The 25,302-nt window shown below is 33.5% G+C and overlaps 1 protein-coding gene across 1 annotated transcript in view; it reads right to left on the reverse strand.

The window, feature by feature from the left end:
* Positions 1–1,172: 1,172 nt before the first annotated feature.
* Positions 1,173–25,302, reverse strand: part of LOC113402214 (ras-specific guanine nucleotide-releasing factor 1-like) — a 36,860-nt gene continuing 12,730 nt past the window's right edge. The window contains exons 6-33 of the mRNA XM_064217000.1: positions 15,211–15,367; positions 14,583–14,702; positions 13,995–14,092; positions 13,761–13,818; positions 13,055–13,226; positions 12,691–12,884; positions 12,158–12,283; positions 11,828–11,930; positions 11,316–11,504; positions 11,032–11,133; positions 10,468–10,719; positions 10,177–10,359; positions 9,854–9,916; positions 9,702–9,769; positions 9,549–9,621; positions 9,106–9,377; positions 7,142–7,317; positions 6,886–6,988; positions 6,449–6,519; positions 5,136–5,285; positions 4,782–4,980; positions 4,269–4,366; positions 3,333–3,466; positions 2,648–2,796; positions 2,476–2,555; positions 1,783–1,900; positions 1,612–1,680; positions 1,173–1,382 (exon numbers count right to left, since the gene is read on the reverse strand). Of these exons, the coding sequence (XP_064073070.1) occupies positions 1,173–1,382; positions 1,612–1,680; positions 1,783–1,900; positions 2,476–2,555; positions 2,648–2,796; positions 3,333–3,466; positions 4,269–4,366; positions 4,782–4,980; positions 5,136–5,285; positions 6,449–6,519; positions 6,886–6,988; positions 7,142–7,317; positions 9,106–9,377; positions 9,549–9,621; positions 9,702–9,769; positions 9,854–9,916; positions 10,177–10,359; positions 10,468–10,719; positions 11,032–11,133; positions 11,316–11,504; positions 11,828–11,930; positions 12,158–12,283; positions 12,691–12,884; positions 13,055–13,226; positions 13,761–13,818; positions 13,995–14,092; positions 14,583–14,702; positions 15,211–15,367 (3,787 nt within the window). The remainder of the gene's footprint in view (positions 1,383–1,611; positions 1,681–1,782; positions 1,901–2,475; positions 2,556–2,647; positions 2,797–3,332; positions 3,467–4,268; positions 4,367–4,781; positions 4,981–5,135; positions 5,286–6,448; positions 6,520–6,885; positions 6,989–7,141; positions 7,318–9,105; positions 9,378–9,548; positions 9,622–9,701; positions 9,770–9,853; positions 9,917–10,176; positions 10,360–10,467; positions 10,720–11,031; positions 11,134–11,315; positions 11,505–11,827; positions 11,931–12,157; positions 12,284–12,690; positions 12,885–13,054; positions 13,227–13,760; positions 13,819–13,994; positions 14,093–14,582; positions 14,703–15,210; positions 15,368–25,302) is intronic.

Consider the following 25,302-nt stretch of genomic DNA (forward strand, 5'->3'; position numbering starts at 1 on the left):
TTTGTTTTTAGAAGAGTTTAGGTATATTATTTATTTTAAGGAATCACAGATGATAAATACTTTTTAATTTGTAAAACAAATATTAGGTATATATATTAGAATTGTAATGTAGTAACTTGTTAATTATACATGCGAAGTCAATAGTGACTTTTTAGACAATTCAATTTTCGATATAAATATATCAATCAACGTGAGCCCTTTATAAGATTTTTTCGTCTCTATATAAATATTAAATTGTATGATTTGTTATTTATTATTAAAATATATTAAATTTAATATAAATAAAGCATACTTTGTGACGTTTGAGCGTGTACGAGCTTTTTTTTTTTTGTTTTTCGACATGTATCCAAACTGTGTGTTTTAAATTTTAGTATAAGAAGTCATAATTATTTTTTTTTGAACACAGGTATTACATATGAACTAAGATTAAGGCAGAAGGGGTCATATCTACCTTACGCTAGACTAATAGTTATCTCATAACTTTAGTACCTAATATAAAGTACATGTAGTCTAGCGTGGCTGTAGATGTTAGTGTGTTGTTAATATTGAAACTACCGTAAAGCGTATTTCGTGTATGTGAGCATATCATGTGTTTACGTAATATTATGATTATATAGGTATATATAATTAATTAAAAAAATATATTTTACATAGTATGAAACAATCAAAACTATTAATATTTATAATAAATACTATTGAATTGTATCTTCAGACTATCTTTGATATAGAACTTACCTAATATTTTTTTCTGAAAACTATTCATGAACAAGTTATGGAATACTTCAAAGTTTATTGTAAATGATCAAATTATTAATAGTAAAGCGTATTTGTTGGCAATTATCGTCAATTGTGTGGATAGACTTTAGACGTATCAAGTAGTAATACAATGTTTGACTAGTACTAGAACCGTAGTAGGTAGTAGAGTAGCCGGTCTCACGTATCATATAGCGGCCCGATGACACGACTACAGCCAGGCAGAAGCATGAGTTGACTAAATATTCTACAAGGAAAAATTGTCAACATACTAATTTTTCGTATTTTTTTCGCTTGACCTGTCGAAGCCCTCAGTCATAATCCTGGCTACGCCAATATCTAGTCGTCAAGATGAGTGTTTACACGGTAGTGCAGCATGCGAGAGGAGTGTGTGTGTGTAATGTGTATGATCTGTGCGTTTAATGGTCGGCCTTGAGCGGCGCGAGAGGCGCGAGCGCGGCGAGCGAGGCGCGGCGTCTGCGCTGCGCGGAGGGCGAGGCGGGGGAGGCGGGCGCGGGGTGCAACCCGCCGGCCGAGCCGCGCGCCGCCCGCGGCTCCAGCTCCAGCGACAGCGTGTACTGACGCTCCTCGGGGATCTCGAGCGACCGGTCCAGCAGGAACTCGCATACCTAGTCACCACCGTCGTCGTGAGTGTCGTCACACAAAATGCAAGTAGCCTAGTAGTTCAAGGAAGATAGCACCAAGAGTTTTGTCTCTTAACAAAGAATGCTATTAATCGATTTTTCAGTGCATTGGATCCAGAGTGCTTATATTGAGTGATGATAAAAAAACGCTTTGATTTTATGATACAAGAAAAATACATTTTGAAAACTACATGTATTATGTAAACTCACTTACCTTTGGTATATGATCAATTTTGTATGGAGTCTGCTGAAAATTCCTGATTTCACGAATTACATGTGCAATCTAAAAAAAAAACATTTTAAATAAATTAAGAATATAGCGCCTAAATATTTTAAACTTTGGTTGATTTATTTATGTGAGATTATTCTTTGTATCGGTACTTGCCATTCTCATTTTGGAGAAATTCAAAAGTCCTTCTGGAGTATAATTTGAAGTCCCTTCTTCGATAAACGACAAGTCCGATAGATACATTCCCAAGTACGGAATGCAAGGTGGATCGCATCTGTAAGTATTAAAATATTTTAAATTATATATGTTATGCACTGAGAAACAAAATATAAAACTTCCTGGATGTATTGCTGTGTTATTTTTACAAAACGGAGAAAGCTCGTATGAAATCTTGGTGGACAACTTCAAGTTGAGCTTTTCTAAGCCTAAGATGTGTACAGGACACAATTTAATAAATAAATAAATATTGGACAACATCACACCCAATGTAAGCAGCTAAAGCACTTGTGTTATGGAAAATCAGAAGTAACGTCGGTACCACAAACACCCAGACCCAAGACAACATAGAAAACTAATGAACTTTTTCTACATCGACTCGGCCGGGAATCGAACCCGGGACTTCGGAGTGGCGTACCCATGAAACCGGTGTACACGCTACTCGACCACGGTGGTCGTCATGTACATTTTTGATTGTATATAATGATCGGACTATTTCCCGAAGAACAAATTGCATAATAACCAATAACATAAAAAGTTCGCATGTATTAAAATTTCATTTAAATGAATAATGGCTTAATATACCTCGTTATAGAAACAATAAGAGATAATTTGGTAAAAATATCAACTAACCTGTGCAAGGCATCTCTCAAAACTCTAAAACGACATTCTGAAGATGTCAACGTCTGCATCCTCTCTATTGTTTGTTTACTCTGCAAATAAATAAACAAAGACATAGTCCTGTGTATGTATATTTCATTAGAATATACTAACTGAGTAAGTCTTGTATTGTATGAATACTCACAGTCTTGGAGACCTTGTCCCAGGTCTTTTTCAAACGGAAAATAGATGTGTTGGAGAGAGCAGCGCACACCTGCAGTACTCCATTGAAATTATGGAGACATCGAGCTATATCGGCTACAGCTGCCCACTTTTCAATGGCAGCTACTCGACCTATTATTTATTTTATTTGAATTTATTTCAAATTTACTATTTCTTTTATTTTAGTATGATCTTGTACTATAAACATTAACCTAGGACTATCGCCTCTTAGCACGTACTAGTTCTTCGCAAGGATGATAAATAAAATAAAAGTTCGTCTGTTATAAATAAAATATAACTACGAACGACTTGAACTCAAAAACTTGATTCGTGTTCGAAATTAAATATCTTATCAATACAAAGAAGCAACAATGTTTTTTTTTTAAATATTAAGTCTAAGATACAGCCAGATGGAGTTATATTTGAGTCTGGTTGTGATTCGGTTACAAGTGAGTAAAGCAGACTAAATAAGATTGGTCATCTGGTCACAAAACATATCTCATCAACAGTTATAGTACAATTTGATTTATTAAGCTAATCTTACGATTTTCGGCAAATTTTCGCGCTTTTGGGTCGTTCTTCAGATTGGCGGAACCTAAGGGAGAGCCACTGTTAATCCTTGATTCATTCTAGGTAAATAATTTAATACTAATGATTGAAATAATTACCAGTCAGGGTGTACTTCTTCAGAATCTCCGATATTACAAGGTTTGAGATATGGTTGAAATGAGCCGTCATCATCAGTATATGTGGTGCGCGCACCGCTTTGTCGCTTTTCGTCCAAGCTTGGCCCAGGAACTCCCTGTATAATGAATACCCATATAATTAAACTCGGCCAAAGATAATAATAGTCCCATTTATATGCAATTTACTTAGAATCTTCCACATGCGTGTCCACCCGCATTGGAGCAACGTGGAGAACTAATTTAAAGCATATTCTTCTACTCAAAAAGTACATTGACATTTACGGGATATTACTTTTTACATGGTGACATACATGATTGATATTATTAATTTTAAATCAGACAATACCTTAGTCTAAAAGTAATTCTTTAATTTATGAGTATAACACCTGGCCTTCGTAGAACAGTTGAATGGGCATACAAATTAACTGTATGTGACTAGTGGTAATATCCGGTATATTCAACTGGTTCTTTTTACGTTCTCATATTGGGGTATGTACATATAATACAATATATAGAGAGAGTGTTTATACATATATATATATATATATATATATATATATATATAATTTATCAAACTCATCACTGATGATTATTTCTCCAATTACATTCAAGCTACGTACAAACTACGAAGGAGACATTATAGGGCACAATAGTGTGTAGATACACAGGTGTTAGTGTGTGTGTACACAAGTTCGTTGTGATACACACAGGTTACAACACAGGTTTCTTTAATAATCCGATTAGAGGCACAGTAGTTTGACTCAAACGTTGGAAGTGTAATTACTGGTAGTAATTACAGATGGGCTTGCATAAAGCCAAGGCTGTCTGGGTATCAATTACATAATAAGATAATAAATGGGCTCCAATTAGAAAAATGTGTGTTTTAGTTTTTGATAGATTAAAATAAAATATGCTTACTCGCTATGAATCGAACTGAAGATTTGATAATCCAAGTACGTCATCTGTTCCGCAATCTCCAGCGCTGACAATGTTTCGACGCTCTCTTTAGTAGGAACCTAGATTAGAAAACATCCAGTATACAGTACAGTATAACTAATCAAATTTATTCTCTCAATATAGAAGCATTGTCTTTCTATAGCCAACGAAATTACAACTTACAAAAAAGATACGTTGCTTTAGTTTTTAAATTTATAAAGTGGGACAGTTTGGATGATGCTGATGTTTGCCAGCAGTAATATCAAATATAATAAGAAACATAATTCAGTAGAGTTAAACTCAAGATTGGCTCAATGACCATCAGCCAATCCTACGTAAAAAAACTAACATAACTTAAGTTATTAATTAAGTATATTGTCCATTTAAATACAGGTATTTATAACAATGAACTGCTGTTATCCATTGTCACATGAATCATAAAATAAAATAAAACTAATGAACACAATCATCATCAAATTATTTTCTCTAACTTACTCTTGGTGGTATAAATAGAGCTTTCAAGTCAACAGCTCTATCCGGAGCACGTTCCAACAGACGCAGTAACTGTGCTGCGGATTTATGTTCAGCTGGAAGTAACCCTGGACTTGCTTCAATTTCTTTGAGGAAATCCATTGTCATTCCACGGAGACGTTCATCAGACCAGAAGTCTGAAGAATGCTTAGACACCCAATGCCTGATGAGATCAATAAAATTAATATTAAAATAATTTGGTGCGACAAAATAATGATAACTATTAATCTTAATTTATAGCTTTTAATCATTTTAAGAATTTTATATCAAGATGTTTCCAAGTATTATTTTGTAACAATATTTTAAAGCAAATTTTACCTTAAAACATTGAGCACTCGCATGGTGGCTGCAGTTGATATAACCGAATCACGCCTTGTCTGAGGAGGAGAAGTCGGCGGCGGAGACCTTGGATTTGACGACGCTGAAGTTGCCACCGCAAACGCTACCGCCGCAGTAGATGTACTGCTCCTAAACAGTATATGCCATTAAATAATGATGACTTATAAAAGGGAGTCAATTAAACGTATCGATTCATAATTATTTTATTATAGTAAATTTTAATAAATAAGAAAGAAAGAAAGATGCAGTTGGAGAGAAAAATGTGGATGTGATTCAGAAAACGACAAAGCATGCAATCAACAAATAATGACAAGACAGTTGAAAATTGAAAAAAAAAAAAAAACAAAGATAAGTACAGAGAAAAAAAGCAAAGTTTAATGATAATCATTTAAAAAAATATATTTACTTTTTTATGCTAAACTCTCGCTAGTAATCGAAAAAAGGTGTTTTTAATATCAAGAATTACTGGTGACCAAATACGGCAAATACTTATCATCCTATTTAGGCTCAAACCTTAGGAGCGACTGCGCCTAAAAGCAACTCATAGTCTACTTATTTATACTGTTTATGTTAAGCGGTATTAAAATATATTATTATGTAAGAAAATGTTCATTACGGGTAGTGTATATCTGAAAATAGGCCGAATTATTGCGACATATTATGTAAATATACATAAGCGTATACCAACATAACATTTGGAGGGTAACGGTGACCGATTAAATAAATCAGGATAATGCTCGGTATCATGTCGTGTATTTCATATTTGTGTAACTGCAATCAAAACACGAAGTATTTGGAAAACTACGTTTAAAAATTTGGTAATAAAGGGTAAAAATTGCAGAATCTAAGTAAGCATTTTTTTTTAAAAGGTTCCGCTATGCATCTCTACTCTGATCTACTATTACCTCCACCTCCCACTCACCACAACAGGTCTTTTCCAAAGCTGTTAAACGAATGTTTATAAATAAAATGATATTAAACTGATCATTAATAGAATATCACAAACTATACGTGTAAACAAAATCAATTCCAAAACTTGGAAGTGTATTTATTGAATACGCTGAAACGATTTAAATTTACGAATTTAAGAAGACGGACAATCGTGCAAAAGCTGACGATTTAACCGACAAAGAAACTTTAGACCATAGATAAAAGTATGTATGTATCATGCTATAACACTGAAAGTTAATGAAAGTCCGTTTTGTGCTTAATTTACATCATGATGATAAATAGTATTTTATAGTCAAGAAATAGAAAAGATGACTTGAAGTTTTTAAGAGCGATTGTATTACCTCCTGTGCGACTGACGGAATGATGTGATGACAACCCCAGCTTTAGATTGACTAGTCTCGCGACGGTAATTCTGAAAAATGATGAAACATAATTCCCAGAAAAGCTAAATAAGTATAACGAAAAAGCTGTTCAAATTTTATTTTTATTGAAGTGAGCAAACGAATGTCTCTTAAATTCTGCATGACAATGTAAGAAGTCTACATAATTCTTTCAGATCGAGGATATTCAGATCATGTGTTTGTATTACCCCGTGACTCTGTGACACCTTATCTATCCTTCACCAAAATGCAACATAATGACGCGGGATGGTAGAAAAACTGATTTGGTCTACATTAAGACATGTAACACTGATGAGTTTTTACAAAGCTCTAGCGTAGAAAAACTTCTAAATCACTAAATCTTTCAAATATTCCATTTGTAAAAACAATCTAATTACCTGCATTTGTGACACCTGAGAGGTCACAGAAGTTCGTGGCTCGGAACCCCCCCAATAACGGCGTCGCTCACTGTTGATCGACGAATTGGTGCATCGCCTCTCGCTATGATTTTATATTAAAACTCAAACCATCGAATTTCACAAAATAGTAAATCATCTGAATAATCTTGAAAGTATCGACAAGTATTATTGCCTTAACAAACAAGTTAGTGATGTTAAAAGTGACGGTATATTTCGTTTTATATGTATATACTACCTCACTGAACGTCTAGGTAGAGACCTGGCAGCTGTGTCAGAAGCGCGACGCGGTTCTGCTTTCTCAGCACCTGCTGGTGTTTCTTTAGCTCCTTCCGAACGACGACGAGCGTCTGGCGCAACTCCTCCAGCTGACGGGTGTAAGCGTCGGGGGCTCTCGGACATAGTACGAACACGCTAAACATATAATGAAATATTACAGAACACCCGATTTAATAAGGATACTTAATTTTGTCTGAGAAATTTTGTCTTAAATTATACACTAGCGTATGCCCGTTTTGGTGAAAATCTTAGGCATATAGCAATATTCAATAGCAAAAGAGTTAAATTTTTATTTCTTTTGTCACTACAACAGGAAATCAGTGTTTAGAATGCGTTAAAAGTAAAAGACCAATGTTACAATTTTTTCAGATGTGATTTTGAGATTGGGTATACGGCTGATCAATATATATAAAACTCTTCCGTTACTGAGTGATTGAATGACTGAGTGACTGACAGACAACGCACAGCCTAAACTATTGGACCTAGAGACTTGAAATTTGGCACACGTATACCTTGAGTATCCTAGAGGTGCACTAAGAAGGGATTTTTCAAAATTCCCACGGGATAGGGAATAAATGGGATTTATATTTTCGAACCAAAGTAGCTCTATCTCCGTAACTATAATTATTAGGGGTTTCAAATTAAGCATGCAAGTAGGTTATAACAACAACTAAAAACTATTTTTAGGATATCTCGGAATTCCCAAGGGATAGGGAATAAACGGGAATCGTATTTTTTTCTTGAAAGGCCGTAGTCCTAGAAACTTGAAATTTGGCATGAAGATAGTTATTATAGCACAAAAAACTAAAAAAACTGAAAATCATGATTTTTTTACTTTTATTTGTTTATAAAATAAGCAGTATAAATTGATTCCACACTGCGTACATTTTGCTTAGGAGCAGGGCTCTGCTTACATTGGAAAATTTTAAAAACTTGAAAAAGGGAAATATCTTCAAGCATCGTTCCCTTTTGGTAGATCTATGAGCTATTTACATACCTATAAATATGTATATAGAACCCTCGGTCCACGAGTCCGACTCGCACTTTATTAGGTAGGTTAGTTTCAATTGAATAGTTACTTTTAGGTTTCATTTATTTTTAGTTGGTTTCTTTTTAGTTCGTAATTAGGTTTTACAGGTTAAAGTTGAATAAAATCGTGTCTCTGCATTTCGTTAAAATGATTCAGAAAACACACCTCAGAAAATATGTTTGCAAATCCATACTAATATTATAAATGCGAAAGTAACTCTGTCTGTCTGTCTCGCTTGCACGCCAAAACTACTGGACCGATTTAAATGAAATTTGGTACACATATAGTCTAGAGCCTGAGAAAGGACATAGGCTACTTTTTATTTGGAAAAAATGCTGTAAAGGGTTGAAAAGGGGGATGACAGGTTGTAAGTTGTTGAAAGTATTGTCATTTTTAGAACTACAAGCATAAAACTTATATTCTAGGCTGTACACTTATAAACTAACATATCATGACACCCACTAATGAGCGAATTTTGGAAATTCTACCCCTAAAGGGGTGAAATAGGGGTTGAACGTTTGTATGGAAGTCCGTAATTTTTTAAGTTAAAAACATGAAACTTTATTTTTGGATTAAAAATGACTTGATTCGCATTTAAGTGTTTCTGGATATTTTACGCCTAAGAAGTTAGTCTGGAAGTCCGTCATTTTTGAAGTTAGGAGCTATGAAATACACAACAATGTCAACAAAAAGGTCTTACATTAAGGTAATATTTTACGTTAATTTGTAAATATATTCAATTATTCATATTCTACGCGAGCAAAGCCGCGGGTAACAGCTAGTAATATATAAAGCTATTAGTTTGTACACATATAATTGACCACGATTAATTCACCAAAATTACTTTTTTATTTCGAGCCTGTTATAAATAGTAATGAAATTTGAATACTAACATTACACACCTCCGAAAACCGTTGCGATATTTTAAATTTATCATCAATTTTATACTTATTTTTCTCTGGTTCCTCTTCTTTGTATTTTACGTCTTCATCGCTCTGATCTACGAGCTCAATACTTTCATCTTTTACGATAGAAGCAGCTGCATCATTATCTTTGACTGGCGTTGTAGTTTCCGTTTTCGACGTGGTTTCAACCGGACTAGTTTTTTTTGGACTTCCAACGAGGGTTACGGAACTTAGAGCTCCAGGTGAAGATGGTGATGTACCTATGATATCACATTATTCAATAATATGCAAATTTATTCTGGATAAAATTAAATAATTTTAGGTACTACATGTTGAGTGCAATGTGTATAATATAATATATGTATATATACAAAATAATGCATAAAAAGTTAAAAAAATTAGCAATGGTTCTTGTTTATAATATCCGATACCTTTAAGTGTCTCGTTACTAGAGGAAGTAGCCATAATTTTAGGTATTTGCAAATGGCTGTTGTCTTCCTCCACCTAAATAAAAATAACATTATTAGTACAAATAAAGAAATATATCTTGGAAATCAATTAAAATGAGAGTAAACACTAAATACTTTGCTAACGGTTGATGTCCGACGCGATGGTGCCATTAAATATGGCGACAATTTATCATCTTCTTCACCTGAAACGATTTGTTATTTCTGTAATCAATTCCGATTTAATACTGATATAAGTTCGAAAAAGAGATTTTAAATGAATATATTACTTTTCCTCGATCCTCGCCAGAATCTCGATTGCCAGTCTCTGTCACTGTATTCTGACCCGTAACCTAAAATTAATATAAACCAATAACAAAATTTAATCATTATCTAATGTTTATAAATTAATTATCATTAACTCAATTTAAGCAGATTAATCTTTTAAATGAATTTTACTATAGATCTAAAAAAATATTTGCAAAACCTTAGCGATATTGATATCTAAGTAATCGAATTTAAGATACAATATTTTAAAGTTTTTTTTCTTCTGAAGTTTTACTACCTACAACGAAATATATATTTTTTTGTATATATTTATTTTATGCCTCACCCGAAACCGAACTAGCACCGCTAGCCTTCCTAGCAGCATCAGTAGGTGGTGCCAGCTCCATATCTTGCTGCGATTGCTCGTAAAACACCTGCTGCAGCGCTTCAAGCACCGTCACGCCGTCCGTAAACACGCGGTAGGTCAACAAGAATGTGTTCAGGAAGTCCACAGAGAGAAAGCGGAGATCTAAAGGATAAAGATAATTATTTTGGTACCTGACACCAGTCCTATAGACTTATTCGTTTAATTTAAGATGAAAACTTTTATATTAAATTATAAAAAAAAAATTCTAACCAGTTAATCTCTGTAACAATCTCTGCGGAGTTGCAGATCTTATTTGTGGAACTTTGCATGAATTAAGTGTCCTGCTAAATCTTATGTCCACGTCGTCTGTGAATAAAGCCCTGTCCGAACGACAAGCAGGCAGACTGGCAGAGGCGGCACCGCAAGATCCACATGCTCGAAGAAGCTCAGTCAGTGCAGCACTTTCCATACATTGTGCTAACTCGCTGGTCCACGCTGCTTTCTCTTCAAGTGTTGCCGCGACTATTGTGAGAAATATATATAATTATTATATATTCAAGTATTCTATTTATATATTATGCACTCTATATATTCTATCGCCGAACAACAATATTTGGTATTGTTATTGTTTTATTCCGATACAAGGGACATATAATCTTAGTTTCCAAGGTTGGGCACATTTGGGCTTGTTTTATTAATTGGCATTTAGACCAATTCTATATTAACCAAAATCTTAGCCTTATATTAACCAAAATCTTAATCATAGCCTACGCGAATAAATTTTTCATTGAGTTAAAATTTCAATTAAATTATTAATAGATTTAAAAACTATACCTAAATGAGCGCATATTTGTTCGCCTTTAACTTCTACGAGTATTTTAAAATCCTTAGCTTGGTATACATCTCCACCTGGCGATGAACACACCGACGCAGAATCTGTATTGTAAAAAAGTAAATTTTATATAATGTAATCAAACGATCGCTTTGTATGTAAGAGCGTTTGTATCGCAATAAAATTTAGAGAAATACGTTATTTGTTTCAGTACACGAAAACTAATTTATTAAATTAAAATATTACTAATTACATTAGTTTATAATTATTTAATTTTCTCATTTACCATCATCGTCATGATTAGAAGGATCTTCAATCAAAAGTGCATCATGTAATGGTAGCCTTCCAGCCGGTGGCAGGTGCAATCTTCCACCAGCAGCTCTGGTTGTTAAGAGCAAATGGTTGCTGAAGAGAAACGCCTGGCGAGCTTGCAAATTTGCACGCCGACCTTTACCGACCACTTGAGAAAGAGTACCTAAAGACGGAAAAGAAGGATAGAAAACATGGTACGAAATCAATAGGAAATCAATTAATATTATGATAGACATAGTAAATCTACCAAGATGCTACGATGCTGATCGGTGGATATACTAGATTGGATACATATGTATCTGCTAAGTTAACATCAAATACATGTAGGTTTCCTGACAATGTTTACCTATACCGCCAAATACGAAATGAATTATTAACACAAATTTCAGTCGTGCTTGCCAGGGTTCGAATCAACAATTATTGTTTTTCACTTATCCAAACCATTGGCTATCTCGACTCGTATTAAAATTTTGATCGTCCACGTACCTTGTCTTATGAAAACTTGATTAACATCTAGAAGAATGTCACACCCTTCAATGATCATCCGCTCCACAGCCAGGTTCTTCCTGAGATTCTCCGTCTCGCTGACCTGAGAGAAAAATGCTCGGTTACGTTACAAAGATAGGTAGACATAAAATAAATTTAAAATTATAATTTGTTATTTTGTTATTCACTGAGATTTAATTGCTTTCAAACATTCAAACTCTCAAGCTTGATAAAATATAAATCTGATGATTTGTAATACATCATATGAAAAAAAAAAATTGCCAACTTTAACTACTAGCAGAAATATAAGTAGCAGAAATTGGATATTACCTCATCGTGCATTTGCCGCGAGAGCTCCTCAAGTTGTGCACGAGCATGTTGCAAGCTACGACGCTCCACATGATCATGAGGTGTATGGGCAAGCAGCTCGTGCAGAGTGATTATGTATCGGGGTATCTGTTAATTACATATTATGCTGATTATAACCAGTTATAATGGAACTACGTCCAATATTTTACTCGAAACAGCAATAGAAACACTGAATATCCTACCCATTTTATCCAGACAAATACTGAGCATATACATAGGTATGACTTCTAAAATTAAATGCATGACAATAACTTTCACGATATATCCCAAATACCAGTTGTTTTATATTTACGCAGAATATAACATTCACCACAGTCGAATGACTTAGATAACCGCAGAACATCGATTGTATTCTGTGACTCTTCTTGGGCTATATACATATATATAATTTAAGAGTTTTCAATCGAAAGTCCTTATAAGTAAGAAATCTATAGCGTGTCTTAAATTTATATTGCAAAATAATGTTTTAAATTTGGCTATTTTGGTGAACTTACCTGGTGCATGGGATATGTCAAAAATGTTTCTAAAGATCTTCCTTGACAGGCCGGTTTGCCCTCCAAACGTGCCAATAGCTGCGTAAAGGGTTGACTTTGCTTGCACTCTGTGAGAACTTGGAGAGAGTAATGGTGGTTCCTTACATACTCCTGGTAGATTGTCAACATCGGGAGCAACATGTCGAAAAGATCTCCTGTGTATAAAAGTTAAATAAATAATATAAATTACAGCAAACATTTGGATATTCTTTTTTTTGTCACGCCATTTGAATATGATTTGTGACAATAAAAAACTTTCAAAACTGTAAGTACTAAGATGATGTTTTGAAAAGCAAGAAAATATAAATATAAGATTATCTATTACCTAATACAAGGGTCGGCCAAGACTCCATTCTCGAAGTGAGACCTTTGAAAAATATCTGGTGAAGGAAAAGTACTGTTTCGCTGTTCAGAAAAATAGAGTTCACATCTTCGTGTGTGCATGGTGGCTTCTTAGAGCTTGCTGCCATTTTGAAAGGCCGTAGAAAACATGTCACCTACAATTTTAGAAAATAGTTTTTATACTCATATAATTGACACAGCAGGACAAATATAATATTTTTAAAGACATTAATGTACAGCAATGATGTTTCCCTATTGAGCTGTCCATGATCCCTATTCACTGATACTGAAACAGCTCTCTTAAATTTTATTTAAACTCCGAAAATTTCAGTCCAAACCGTGATCATTGGTTAAGATCTACGCATTACGCTTACTTATAAATACTTGGACAAAAAAACAAGGCACCCATTATTTTTCTGGTATCATATTAAAATCTCTTTGTCATAACTTGCAAAAATCTCCTTCTTTTTAAACGCCTATCGTTTGTATAGAATCGAATACGATTATGATGAAATCCTTGCATTTAATTATATTAACATTTTCTGCGAAATTCACTTTTACGCGTCCAAGGTGGTGAAAAAAGAGGGAGAAAAAAGGATAATTTTAAGAATAAGTCAGTTATGGAGTAGAAAATAGGATTGATTACTGGTAGGGTCTACTAAACAATGGCATTTATGTGTTTCGCTTACCAAAATTTCCATTTGCTCTAAATATTCTTCCTCCGCTTCAACCATTTTGAAAACAAGACTGCAATCGGATAGAAAATAATTACTATAGTGCAGGAGAATGCTTAAAATATATCTGAATACAGTTCGCTCACTCTGTTAGTTTAGTGTAACAATAAAAACAATAGCAAAATAATGTTTACAAATCACAAACTATGCGATAAAAATGTAAGTAAGTAGAAGAGACATAATAACTACCTGTTCCTTTTTCTCATACTTTCAGCGTGAGGGCTCTTGATGTATTGCTCCACAATTTGCTTCCATCGACGTCGACAAAGCCATCCACGGAAAAAGCTCTTGAATATTTAAATAAATATCATGTAATGCTGACCTTTGAATTAATTTGGTTATTTTTTGTTGCCCTTTAACTAATATATACTCCAATAAAATAAAACTCATTGAATCTGTACACCATAGTTCGATACGTTGCACAAAATTGGTTATAAAATTAATGATATTATTAAAGTATATCTAGAATAGCTACCAATAATGTTGTAAATGACCTTTCCATAAAGTAATTCCAAGTTTCTCATGACGCAAGAGCTCAACTAGCTCAAAGAAAGTATTTTAGAGATTTTACTTAGAAATCTCCTCGTGTATAATGTCATAGACAGTTTACTGGGAGGTATCTGTGATTTAAAAGTCTTGATAATAAATTGATACTAACTTAATTTAAATTTCGAAACTGTACATATTTATAATCTTTATGATATTATCTTCATGTCATATTTTAATGAGTCCTATATTCTTCTGTTTCTAAAGACTAATCCTATGTTATATACATACCTGAACTTTCTTAATCTTGCGTAGTTCCGTGGGATCGATTTCCTCAGAATCAGATGGCGATAAACTTGTAGTAGATGCTGTGCGAGTAGCAGGTTCGTGTTCTTTCTTGTATGCGCACAGCTAATAATATTTAAAATCAAAATGTTAAGTCGAAGAACCAAAAGAATACTTATTAAATCTTAAGAAAAAAGAGTAGCAACTAAAAATATATACTATAACATAAACTAAAATATGAATGGTTTATGTAGAAGATAACTCATAGCAAATTTTGACTGAATTATTCGCTCTATGAAAAGCTGATAAAGTACCAACTGCATGAGATTGGTTTATTTATGTTGAATTTTGTTTATTATAACACAGAGTATATTACGCAATTAAATATCGACGTATTACGGAATATAGACAAGTTTATATGGACAGTAGGTATTTAGGTATTTATTCTATTGTAAAGGTATAGTTCTCTCATTTCTTATATCTAATTGCATCACTAATTATTCTACGTCGAAATCGTACACAACATGCAGTTGGTTAGTGATGTGAATTTAAGTAAGTTAGTGGAGAACCTGCATGAAATTATTAAAAGCATAGATCGTGATCATGTTGATGTGATATTTTTAAACATTTCTACCTCGAGTACCTCTGTCCTCAGTTTCTTTACTTCGTTAGCGAGTTCGTCGCACTGCTGCGCGTATTGCCAGCGTGATGTTCTCTCGCTTTCTACTACTTGGAGCAGATGAAGCTGTTTCTGCTCCAGCTCTTCTTTTTGAAGCAGCAGCTTGTTGAAGCTGGTGGCAAAATCAGCTACTGTTTACCTTTATAATTGATAGGATGTTTTTTTAGATATTGGTACTGAATTAAATATTGATTATGCCTTAGGAATACCGTCAATGACACCGATAATTGCTGGTTCGAATCCAAGAAAGCATAACTAATAATCAATAAATTTTTATGGGCTTAATTTGTGTCTATAGTTTATCTCGTGCTGAACGGTGGAGCAAAATGTCGTCAAGGTTACCTATAGTGTCGAAGAATATCGAACCTGAGTCAAATCAAAGTCAAAAGTCAAAAATCTTAATTAAATATAGAAGTGTATGTGACTTGCTTATTGATAGTCAAAAATCCACCACCAGTTCGGAAATAAACACCTCTGACCTGAAAAGAACAGGTGAAAGAAACTCAGCAGGATTTTTAAAATTTTGTTATCTGATCTATTTTACAATTATTGTTTCCATACAATAACAATAAATATATTTTCTTTATTTGAAACAGCCTAGAGGCAATCATGTCATTCCCAAGGTGTGTAATCAACTAAGAAGTCAATTAGGTTTGTAATATACTTTAGCACGCAAACGCTCTTTAAACATTCTTTTAAAATTTTAGTCGACATGGAACTGTCGATACAGCCGGCCACAATTATTTTTCGAACAACAATTGACAGATTGTATCAACGATCCTAAAAGATGCAAAGCGTCTCTTTAACAGGATCGGAGGTTGACACCATAATAATAACATCAATTGTATTTATTAACTGACCTCAAACCAACTAAACATTGATGTCCTTTCAGATTCGCGTTTGAAAGTGAACATGTACTTAAAAGCTGATATACATTAGTTTATATAAAGAAGCTTAGAATATCTTCCTCGTTTATGCTAAAGCTTTAATAAATACAGGATAACTACGATAACGGGCGGAACGTGCTTCGAAATGTCAGCGCGTCCTCGACCCGGTCGCCATAGCGACGATACCTCCAGTGACGTGCAGCATCCAGGAATACAGGAATTTGAATCCTTTTATATAACACACTGTATGGTATAAATGAATATATTTATACCAGGGTTATGTCCGTTAGAAGTATTTTTTGAAATTAAGTTAAATAAAATGGTAAATAAAGTGATATTTGATAATAACTACAATAATAAAACCATAAAAAGGGATGTGAAATACAGAATGAAACACTGATCGACTTTCATCAAATTCCTTCCTAAGATACTGTCAATAACTGCAAAACTAATGAAATGACATTTATGTTTCGCACACTCAATCATTGAATATCTGTCCGTCTTATCAATGGAATTATTTTGGTAAAATTGTTTTGATTTAAAAATAGAACATGGAATTCACGCTTATCGCATTAATTGTATAAAAAAATATTCTTTAAGCGGATAAAACTGCAAGGAGCAGCTAATTATAATTTAACGAGCAGACCCAGCCACGCGTTGCTGTTGCTACATCATACGTTAAATTATATTGTATGGTAATGTTTAGCAAAAATCTTCTCTAAATTACGCTGAATATAAAGGTATAAATTTTATGTCAAAATATAGTGGTGTTTGTGTAAAGCGCGTTAAAAATACAGAGATACTATTGTAGATTACCAAAAACTTTTCCAAACTCGTCGCAGTCTTTGTTTTATAAAAAAGACATTTGTCAAGGTTGCAAAAATATAAATAATTTATATAATATTATATATATTATAAAGCCATAAACATATTATAGAGCCAGCTGCTGTGATTCGCCGCAGGATAATTAATATTCAATATGGCAAATGAAAGCTCACTATAGTCGCACTGAGTTTGCCCCTGGGGTTATGCTGGAAAGAGACGACCTACCAATCCAATTTCAACATTAAAATGCAATCGAATATGAGAAATCCAATTTTTATATGTAACATTAGTAGAATTGAATTATTTAAATTGATACGAAATTGGAATACGAATGAACGACGCGCGTGAAAATTCAATGGCGCGACAAATCCAAATTTTTATAGGCAAGACCGTCTTAGACTTGCCGGTGCCTTAAAACTTGTGTGACTTTTTTTTTGATCATTTTTATTTTCAACAATGCAAAAATTTGATACAAGTGCACTTACATATGTAAATGCTAACTATACGAAGGAAATATATCCAAAACAGGCAGTTTTACTTTGGAAGCGCAAAGCCGTGATTGGTTGCCAAAGTCGTCCTGGCCTACCAACTCTGTGAAAAGCCTCCTATGGGAAATTAAACACTCCTATATTTACGACATTGAAATATGTTTTTAAATACAATTAATTGTAGATAAATAATCAAATACGAAAGCATCTAAGAAATAAATGATGCCAAAATATAGGCCCTGTGAAATCAGCTGGTATCTCGACAGTAGCTCGTTTAATAACTGAAAAGGTATACTAAAGTCCAAACGACGCCTGAAATTTCAACGGGAGTTGAAACAGCTTGCCCAGACACCTGTTGCATATAATATCCGCCGCGTGTTAAACGGTGTACATTCACCTCTAGTACTTAGTACATCAGAAACTGCTATGATATTGACAGCGGTGTCTAATTTAACTCATCATGATCAAGTCACTGGAACAATCCCAGTGGTTGCTAAGTCACAATGTCTGATATGTTTTACCTTACACCAATAAATCCTCTTGAAGACTGACCTCCTAAACCATAAATAATGACTATATCATTGTAATTACTGAAACGAAATGCCAAGAGAATAAGTAGAGATGTATTATTAATATTACTATATTATTATAATTAATAATATTCATTTTTAAGAATATTTTAATATAATTAATTCAACATTAATCTATAAGTTTTTCAGATTCGCGGATGAACAACTGCTCAGAGTATTTGAACTGTCATATCATTTTAGTCGATAGTTTTATTATCTACATAGTAAGTTTATAAGTTGTATATTGTTTGAGGTATAACGTTATACCAAAATAGGTAAAGAGGAAAATGCCGATCGAATCAAAATTTACCAAAAAAACTATTATATAACAGGGTTCCAATTCGACTAATAAATTGGCAGTTTATCGCAATCGAATGGAAACGTAATCGTTGCCCTTCAGCCATGTATCTATTTCAAACACAACGATCCATTTCGGTTTGGTCAAATTTGAATCGGAATGAAATCGGGATCGTATCGTAAACGATATAAATTAGTATAATTCTCCTCCTCAATTAAGCTGAGGTTAATTTTTGGGAGGAATAGTCGAAATTGGATTAGAGTTGAATCGAGAATGTATCATTTAATGGAATAGGCCACAAGATACTCGACAACTTTTGAAAGACCTGTAGATCTACAAAATATTTACACAAAGTCAAATGTCAAGATTGATCGATCGTGGTACGATCACATATTGTATTTTAATAATGAAAGAGAAAAATAAATATATTTTATTTGTTCAATTTATTTATCCAATTCAAATTAAATTAAATAGGAAATATAAAACATATCCTGTCCGTTAACATTTTCAAATTTAGGCCAACATCAAGGCAAGGCCTCCCTACCTTCTAGAGGAGAAAGTTTCGAGATACGTATTACAAGACATGTAAATAAAGGCATAGCAAGAATTGTCATAGAAAGATCGATAAGATGTACAACACAATACAGACAGAGATTTCGCATAGTTCCATGCTCATTTTCTAAATCAAAATATTCCTTATAAAAGCACTTTTGAACAGTTCGGAAAGTAAATTCTACCGAGAAGAACCGGCAAGAAATTCAGTAGTTACTCTTCTCCGCCATTTTAATTACAGAGTATGCCAATAAAGTACAATTAAATTGATATATATTTGTTGAGAAATCAACATATGCTAAGAAAATAAATATACAATAACATGAACTTAATTTCAAACATCATAACCTTAATTTAACTCGTGAGAATTCGAGACGGGTAGTTTTTGGATGAGAAATTGATTTAATTGGGAAATTCCAATATGGTCGACCTGTCGACCGCTTGTGGAAATATTTAATCAATTTTAACGCAGTTTGTGAGCTATGTCTGTTACCCGTTGAACATCGATGCGTATTTAATAAAGGTCATTTTAATTTTGTTTATTACAAAGCTTTACAAATAATTTATAAGCCTCGCAGTACACGTGATAAAAGATATTATTATTGCGTCAGACAGTATTACAAAAAAGGTTTAATTTATGAACGTTGCAATTTTATTCGAAAAATCTTGAAATGACTCTTATTAATGACAAAGCTGTTTCACTTTGATGTATGCGTAATAAAAATCATATAAAAAGGAAAAATTGTATTGATGCGCGTGTACTTAACACAAAAAACTCATCGGATTTTAACCCGCCGATGTACTACATGCTATTCTACAGGAAACATATAGACGCGATGAAATATTTTAGAGTCAATCTACGATAAGCTAGTAGATCGAACACATACATACATAAAAATTCTGCACACAAATCTACTTGTCAATAATTCTATCGCTAAACATCAATATTATATTGCAGTGTTCCGATTGGAAGGCTAAGTTAGATCGTGTACTTACACAAGGGATATAACTTCCTAGATTTCGTGATGACACATTGACGCTGTAGTAAATAGTTTATATGATACATACAGAGCTTATGTCAATGGCCTGTGGCTACCAACCAACAGGAAGCCTAACATGTAAAAACTTATTATAAGCTTATTTTTACTCATAAATAATATTATGTAATAATTTACTTTAAGCGAATATAAAACAGCTAGTTATGAATTAATAAAATGTAAATTTAAGGGAATTAATCTTCTTACTACGTTAACATTACGAATTCAAATACATTGCCGTGTATTCGTACAAGAATGCAATCATTTAACTAAATTATTCGGGGTGACCTCGGCGCTATGTTAACCAAATGATTTCATGTTACGAGATATTCCCGTTCTTAAAAAATATATAGAAGTTCAAAATATATTGTGTGATGAGTTAGTTTATTGCCTCACTAATTTTGTATACTGAGATAAAAACAGTCAACATATAAAGTCATAACTTTATATGTTGACTGTTTTTATATAAATATCTTAAATACTAAATGCATGTGTATCTAATGTATTGTATTATTAAGTTCATGTTTTATTCAACTATTAAATACCCTATATACTACTTTTTAATACAGAGTCCTCCGGCATAGGCCCTTCGCTAACATAGCCTTCTAGCGTACCAATCAAAGACAATGAGATTTAGACATAGACAATTTTATTATTTTTACAATTTGTTGTATTTCAAACATATTTATATATACTTTATTCCAACCATAACAGGAAAAAAGCCAAATAAACGACATTTGACAGCAAATTGAGGCGATATCATTGGTTGAGAGCTTGATTAATCTATGATATTCACTATGGATTTCAAAACGATCATTTAAAAAATACATATTTAGAAATATTGTAAATGAGAATACCTTTATTCTATGTTGTCTAACAGAAATAAAAAACTAAATTTAATGGTTTAAATGTACAAAAATATATGAAAATATGCATCGCATTTCGGAGAGGGTCTTAGTAAATATCTTACTATAAAAGTAGTTGCACTTGTATTCGCAATTTCACCTGCTTTGAACATTAACGTCAACAATTTTTATGAATAACTAGCTGTTACCCGCGGCTTTGCTCGCGTAGAATATGAATAATTGAATATATTTACAAATTAACTTAAAATATTCCGTTAATGTAAGACCTCTTTGTTGACATTGGTGTGTATTTCATAGCTCCTAACTTCAAAAATTACGGACTTCCATACAACCGTTCAAACCCTATTTCACCCCTTTAGGGGTAGAATTTCCAAAATTCGCTCCTTAGTGGGTGTCATGATATGTTAGTTTATAAGTGTACAGCCTAAAATATAAGTTTTATGCTTCTAGTTCTAAAAATGACAATACTTTCAACAACTTACAACCTGTCATCCCCCTTTTTAACGCTTTACAGCATTTTTTTCCAAATAAAAAGTAGCCTATGTCCTTTCTCACGCTCTAGACTATATGTGTACCAAATTTCATTTAAATCGGTCCAGTAGTTTTTGCGTGCAAGCGAGACAGACAGACAGAGTTACTTTCGCATTTATAATATTAGTATGGATTTGCAAACATATTTTCTGAGGTGTGTTTTCTGAATCATTTTAACGAAATGCAGAGACACAATTTTATTCAACTTTAACCTGCAAACCTAATTACGAACTAAAAAGAAACCAACTAAAAATAAATGAAACCTAAAAGTAACTATTCAATTGAAACTAACCTACCTAATAAAGTGCGAGTCGGACTCGTGGACCGAGGGTTCCATATACATATTTATAGGTATGTAAATAGCTCATAGATCTACCAAAAGGGAACGATGCTTGAAGATATTTCCGTTTTTTCAAGTTTTTAAACTTTTTCAATGTAAGCAGAGCCCTGCTCCTAAGCAAAATGTACCCAGTGTGGGATCAATTTATACTGGTTATTTTATAAACAAATAAAAGTAAAAAAATCATGATTTTCAGTTATTTTTAGTTTTTTGTTCTATAATAACTATCTTCATGCCAAATTTCAAGTTTCTAGTACTACGGACTTTCAAGAAAAAAATACAATTCCCGTTTATTCCCTATCCCTTGGGAACTCCGAGATATCCTAAAAATAGTTTTTAGTTGTTGTTATAGAGCTACTTTGGTTCGAAAATATAAATCCTATTTATTCCCTATCCCGTGGGAATTTATAAAAATCCCTTCTTAGTTCACCTCTAGGATACTCAAGGTATAGGTGTGCCAAATTTCAAGTCTCTAGGTCCAGTGGTTTAGACTGTGCGTTGTCTGTCAGTCACTCAGTAACGGAAGAGTTTTATATATTAATAATAGAAGCGTTAACCTTGCTTATTGATTTGACAATCTATCTACCACCGATTCGGAAAGAAACAACTCAGAAGAACCCGCTGCAGAAACTCAGCGTAATCTCGCTAAGTATTTTTTAAATTATAGCTTTAATACTATATTTTCATAAATACGTTTTCGTTATACGTGATCATCTCAATTTCAAATGCAATTCACTAATCTGAGGCTTGCATTTAAATTAAGACTATTGGTATGATGAGCGAAAATTTCATGTTATTTTAAGATAATATAATATGTACAAGATAAGCATTTGTCCTAAATAAATTGGATACAATTATTAATAAATTTCAATAAAAAACAAATTGTATGAACTCACAAATACAAAACACCAATTGAAAATTAACTTAATCTGATTATAATTACGTAAACGTTAAAAATTGTTATCAGCCCACGATAAAGTGCTGCGGCTGTTTATATTTTGAGTTTATTTAATGACCTATGTAATTTCATGAGTTGAAACTATTAAGATTCTTGACGGTTCTTTTCAGTACAAATTTCAGTATTAGCCAGTGGTAGCTTTAAGAGAGATAATTATTTAACTTAGCGATGCAATTTGAATAAAAAATATATTGCTTTTCACTGTAATATTAATAAATTAACTCTGTTCATATTAACGTTTGAGGAAAATAATTTAGACGCAAAAAGCTTTTAATCCTGTCACGTTTAAATAAGCACGTGATTTATTTTTACCATTTAATAGTCACCCTACACAAGCAGATTTTTTATGAGGCCGTTGCGAGGCCGTTGCGGATTGGAAATAAAAAATGCTATATGTAAAATAAATATTAAAATTAAATATTCTCTTTTATTCATAACGTTATAACTTTCTGCGTAAATTAAATACGAGCGAAAATAATATCAAATACCAACATCCATAAAATTTAAAATGTATATTTCACTTTTAAAAACATCAATTATTCTATACAATTTTTTTTATAGATTGGTGCTGTTAGAAATATTCCCATTCCTCATAATACCAATACGCCACCAACCTTGGGAACTAGGGTATCATGTCCCTTATGCCAGAAGTCAGACTAGATCACTCACCCTTCAAACCATAACACAACAAAACCAAGTACTGCGGTTTGGCGGCAGAATACCTGATGAGTGTGTGGTACCTACCCAGACCGTTTGCACAACCCAACCATCATAGAGAAGAATATTATTATCTTATAACGCACCAAGTCAGAACTAGAACTGGTCAATTTTTGGCCACATCGTCAATCTTAGAAACACTTGTATTTACTATTTTATACCGCTGAGACAATCCAACACGACCGAAGAGAGTTCAGGCATTACGACTTTACATATTTTTCGAGGCACAGACGTTAAAACACTACGAATTATCTGCGTCATGAAAATTTGTTTCCAGAAAAACTTAATAACTTTTGACAGACAGTTTCCATATTAAAAATATAAATGTAGAGTTTATCCGTGTAATAAAGAATGCTATGTTTTCAAAATTCAACTAAAATGATTTTGAACAAAATTGGTATTGATAAAAATAACAGGATTGAAAGCAAATCTGACGCAAAAAAAATCACGTTTATAAACAAGAGCTTGATTTAAGAAATTTTATTTTGATTTTAAATATATATGAAAAGTTAAAATTAAACAGCTAATAGGAACGTTATATTATATACACAAAGTATATACTAAAACTTTAATTGTGTGTAAGAAGTGAGAGCGGATCGTTAGTGGTAAATTGAATTGTAAAACAATAGATCGTGTATCCAATTAAAATGATTTTTGATCCCGTTATCAGCCGACGTTCCACAACCTTCACTAATAAAAATGAATATTCCCGTTGAAACTTCTGTACATAATATTAATCGAACCTCAAGGCTTGGTTTCAAATTAAAACTTAAGCAACAGTTTGTGTGATGGTAATGTCTGTCTGGTTACGGGCACGGCGGTCGATCTCAAGAGACGCTAGCCAACCGCACCAGACATACAGAGTCCAGGGCCCCGTGGATTTAAGGCGGCCCCAGCTAAGTCAAGTCAAGGTTAAAAATAGATTATAATGCGAAAGAATCCATAACTTTATTAAACTTAACAGATCGTATGGTTTGCAGTCATGTGAGTCCCGCAATTAATCAAACGCATTCAATTAATTTAATTAATGTCTACGTTCAGATATGTCTTAGGTGGGCCCTAAGTAGTGTCCCCTAAACTTACGGTCCAGCCCTGGATCGTTTAATGACCAGGAAGTGTGCACAAACACAGGTGAACTCTTTATTTCCGCAGGTGTGTTTCATAAGTGAAAGCGTACTAAATAACAATAATGTCAAGAATATTTCTCGCTAGCAGCCGAACTGTGGAACCGCTGATCGGCAATAATAATATTTCGATTGCGATAAAGTGACAATCTCTCGCCCGCTGTACATCACATAAAATAATTGCTTATACATAATAAACATAATCAGCCTGTAAATTTCCCACTGCTGGGCTAAGGCCTCCTCTCCCGTTGAGGAGAAGGTATGGAGCATATTCCATCACGCTGCTCCAATGCGAGTTGGTGGAATACACATGTGGCAGAATTTCGTTGAAATTAGACACATGCAGGTTTCCTCACGATGTTTTCCTTCACCGCCGAGCACGAGATGAATTATAAACAAATTAAGCACATGTAAATTCAGTGGTGCCTGCCTGGGTTTGAACCCGAAATCATCGGTTAAGATGCACGCGTTCTAACCACTGGGCCATCTCGGCTTGCTTATAATTGCTTATAATAATATTTTATTTTGAGTATTATTTCTGTTTTTGTTTTATATTTGTGTTTAGTCCTAAGATTTCTGTATTTTATGTGGCTGAGTGGTTAGAACGCGTGCATCTTAACCGATAATTTCGGGTTCAAACCCAGGCAAGCACCACTGAATTTTCATGTGCTTAATTTGTGTTTATAATTCATCTCATGCTCAGCGGTGAAGGGAAACATCGTGACCTGCATGTGTCTAATTTCAACGAAATTCTGCAACATGTATATTCCACCAACCCGCATTGGAGCAGCGTCGTGGAATATGTTCCAAAACCTTGTCCTCAAAGGGAGAGGAGGCCTTAGCCCAGCAGTGCGA

This window comes from Vanessa tameamea, chromosome 14 (genome assembly GCF_037043105.1).
Source record: "Vanessa tameamea isolate UH-Manoa-2023 chromosome 14, ilVanTame1 primary haplotype, whole genome shotgun sequence".
Taxonomy (NCBI): Eukaryota; Metazoa; Arthropoda; class Insecta; order Lepidoptera; family Nymphalidae; genus Vanessa; species Vanessa tameamea.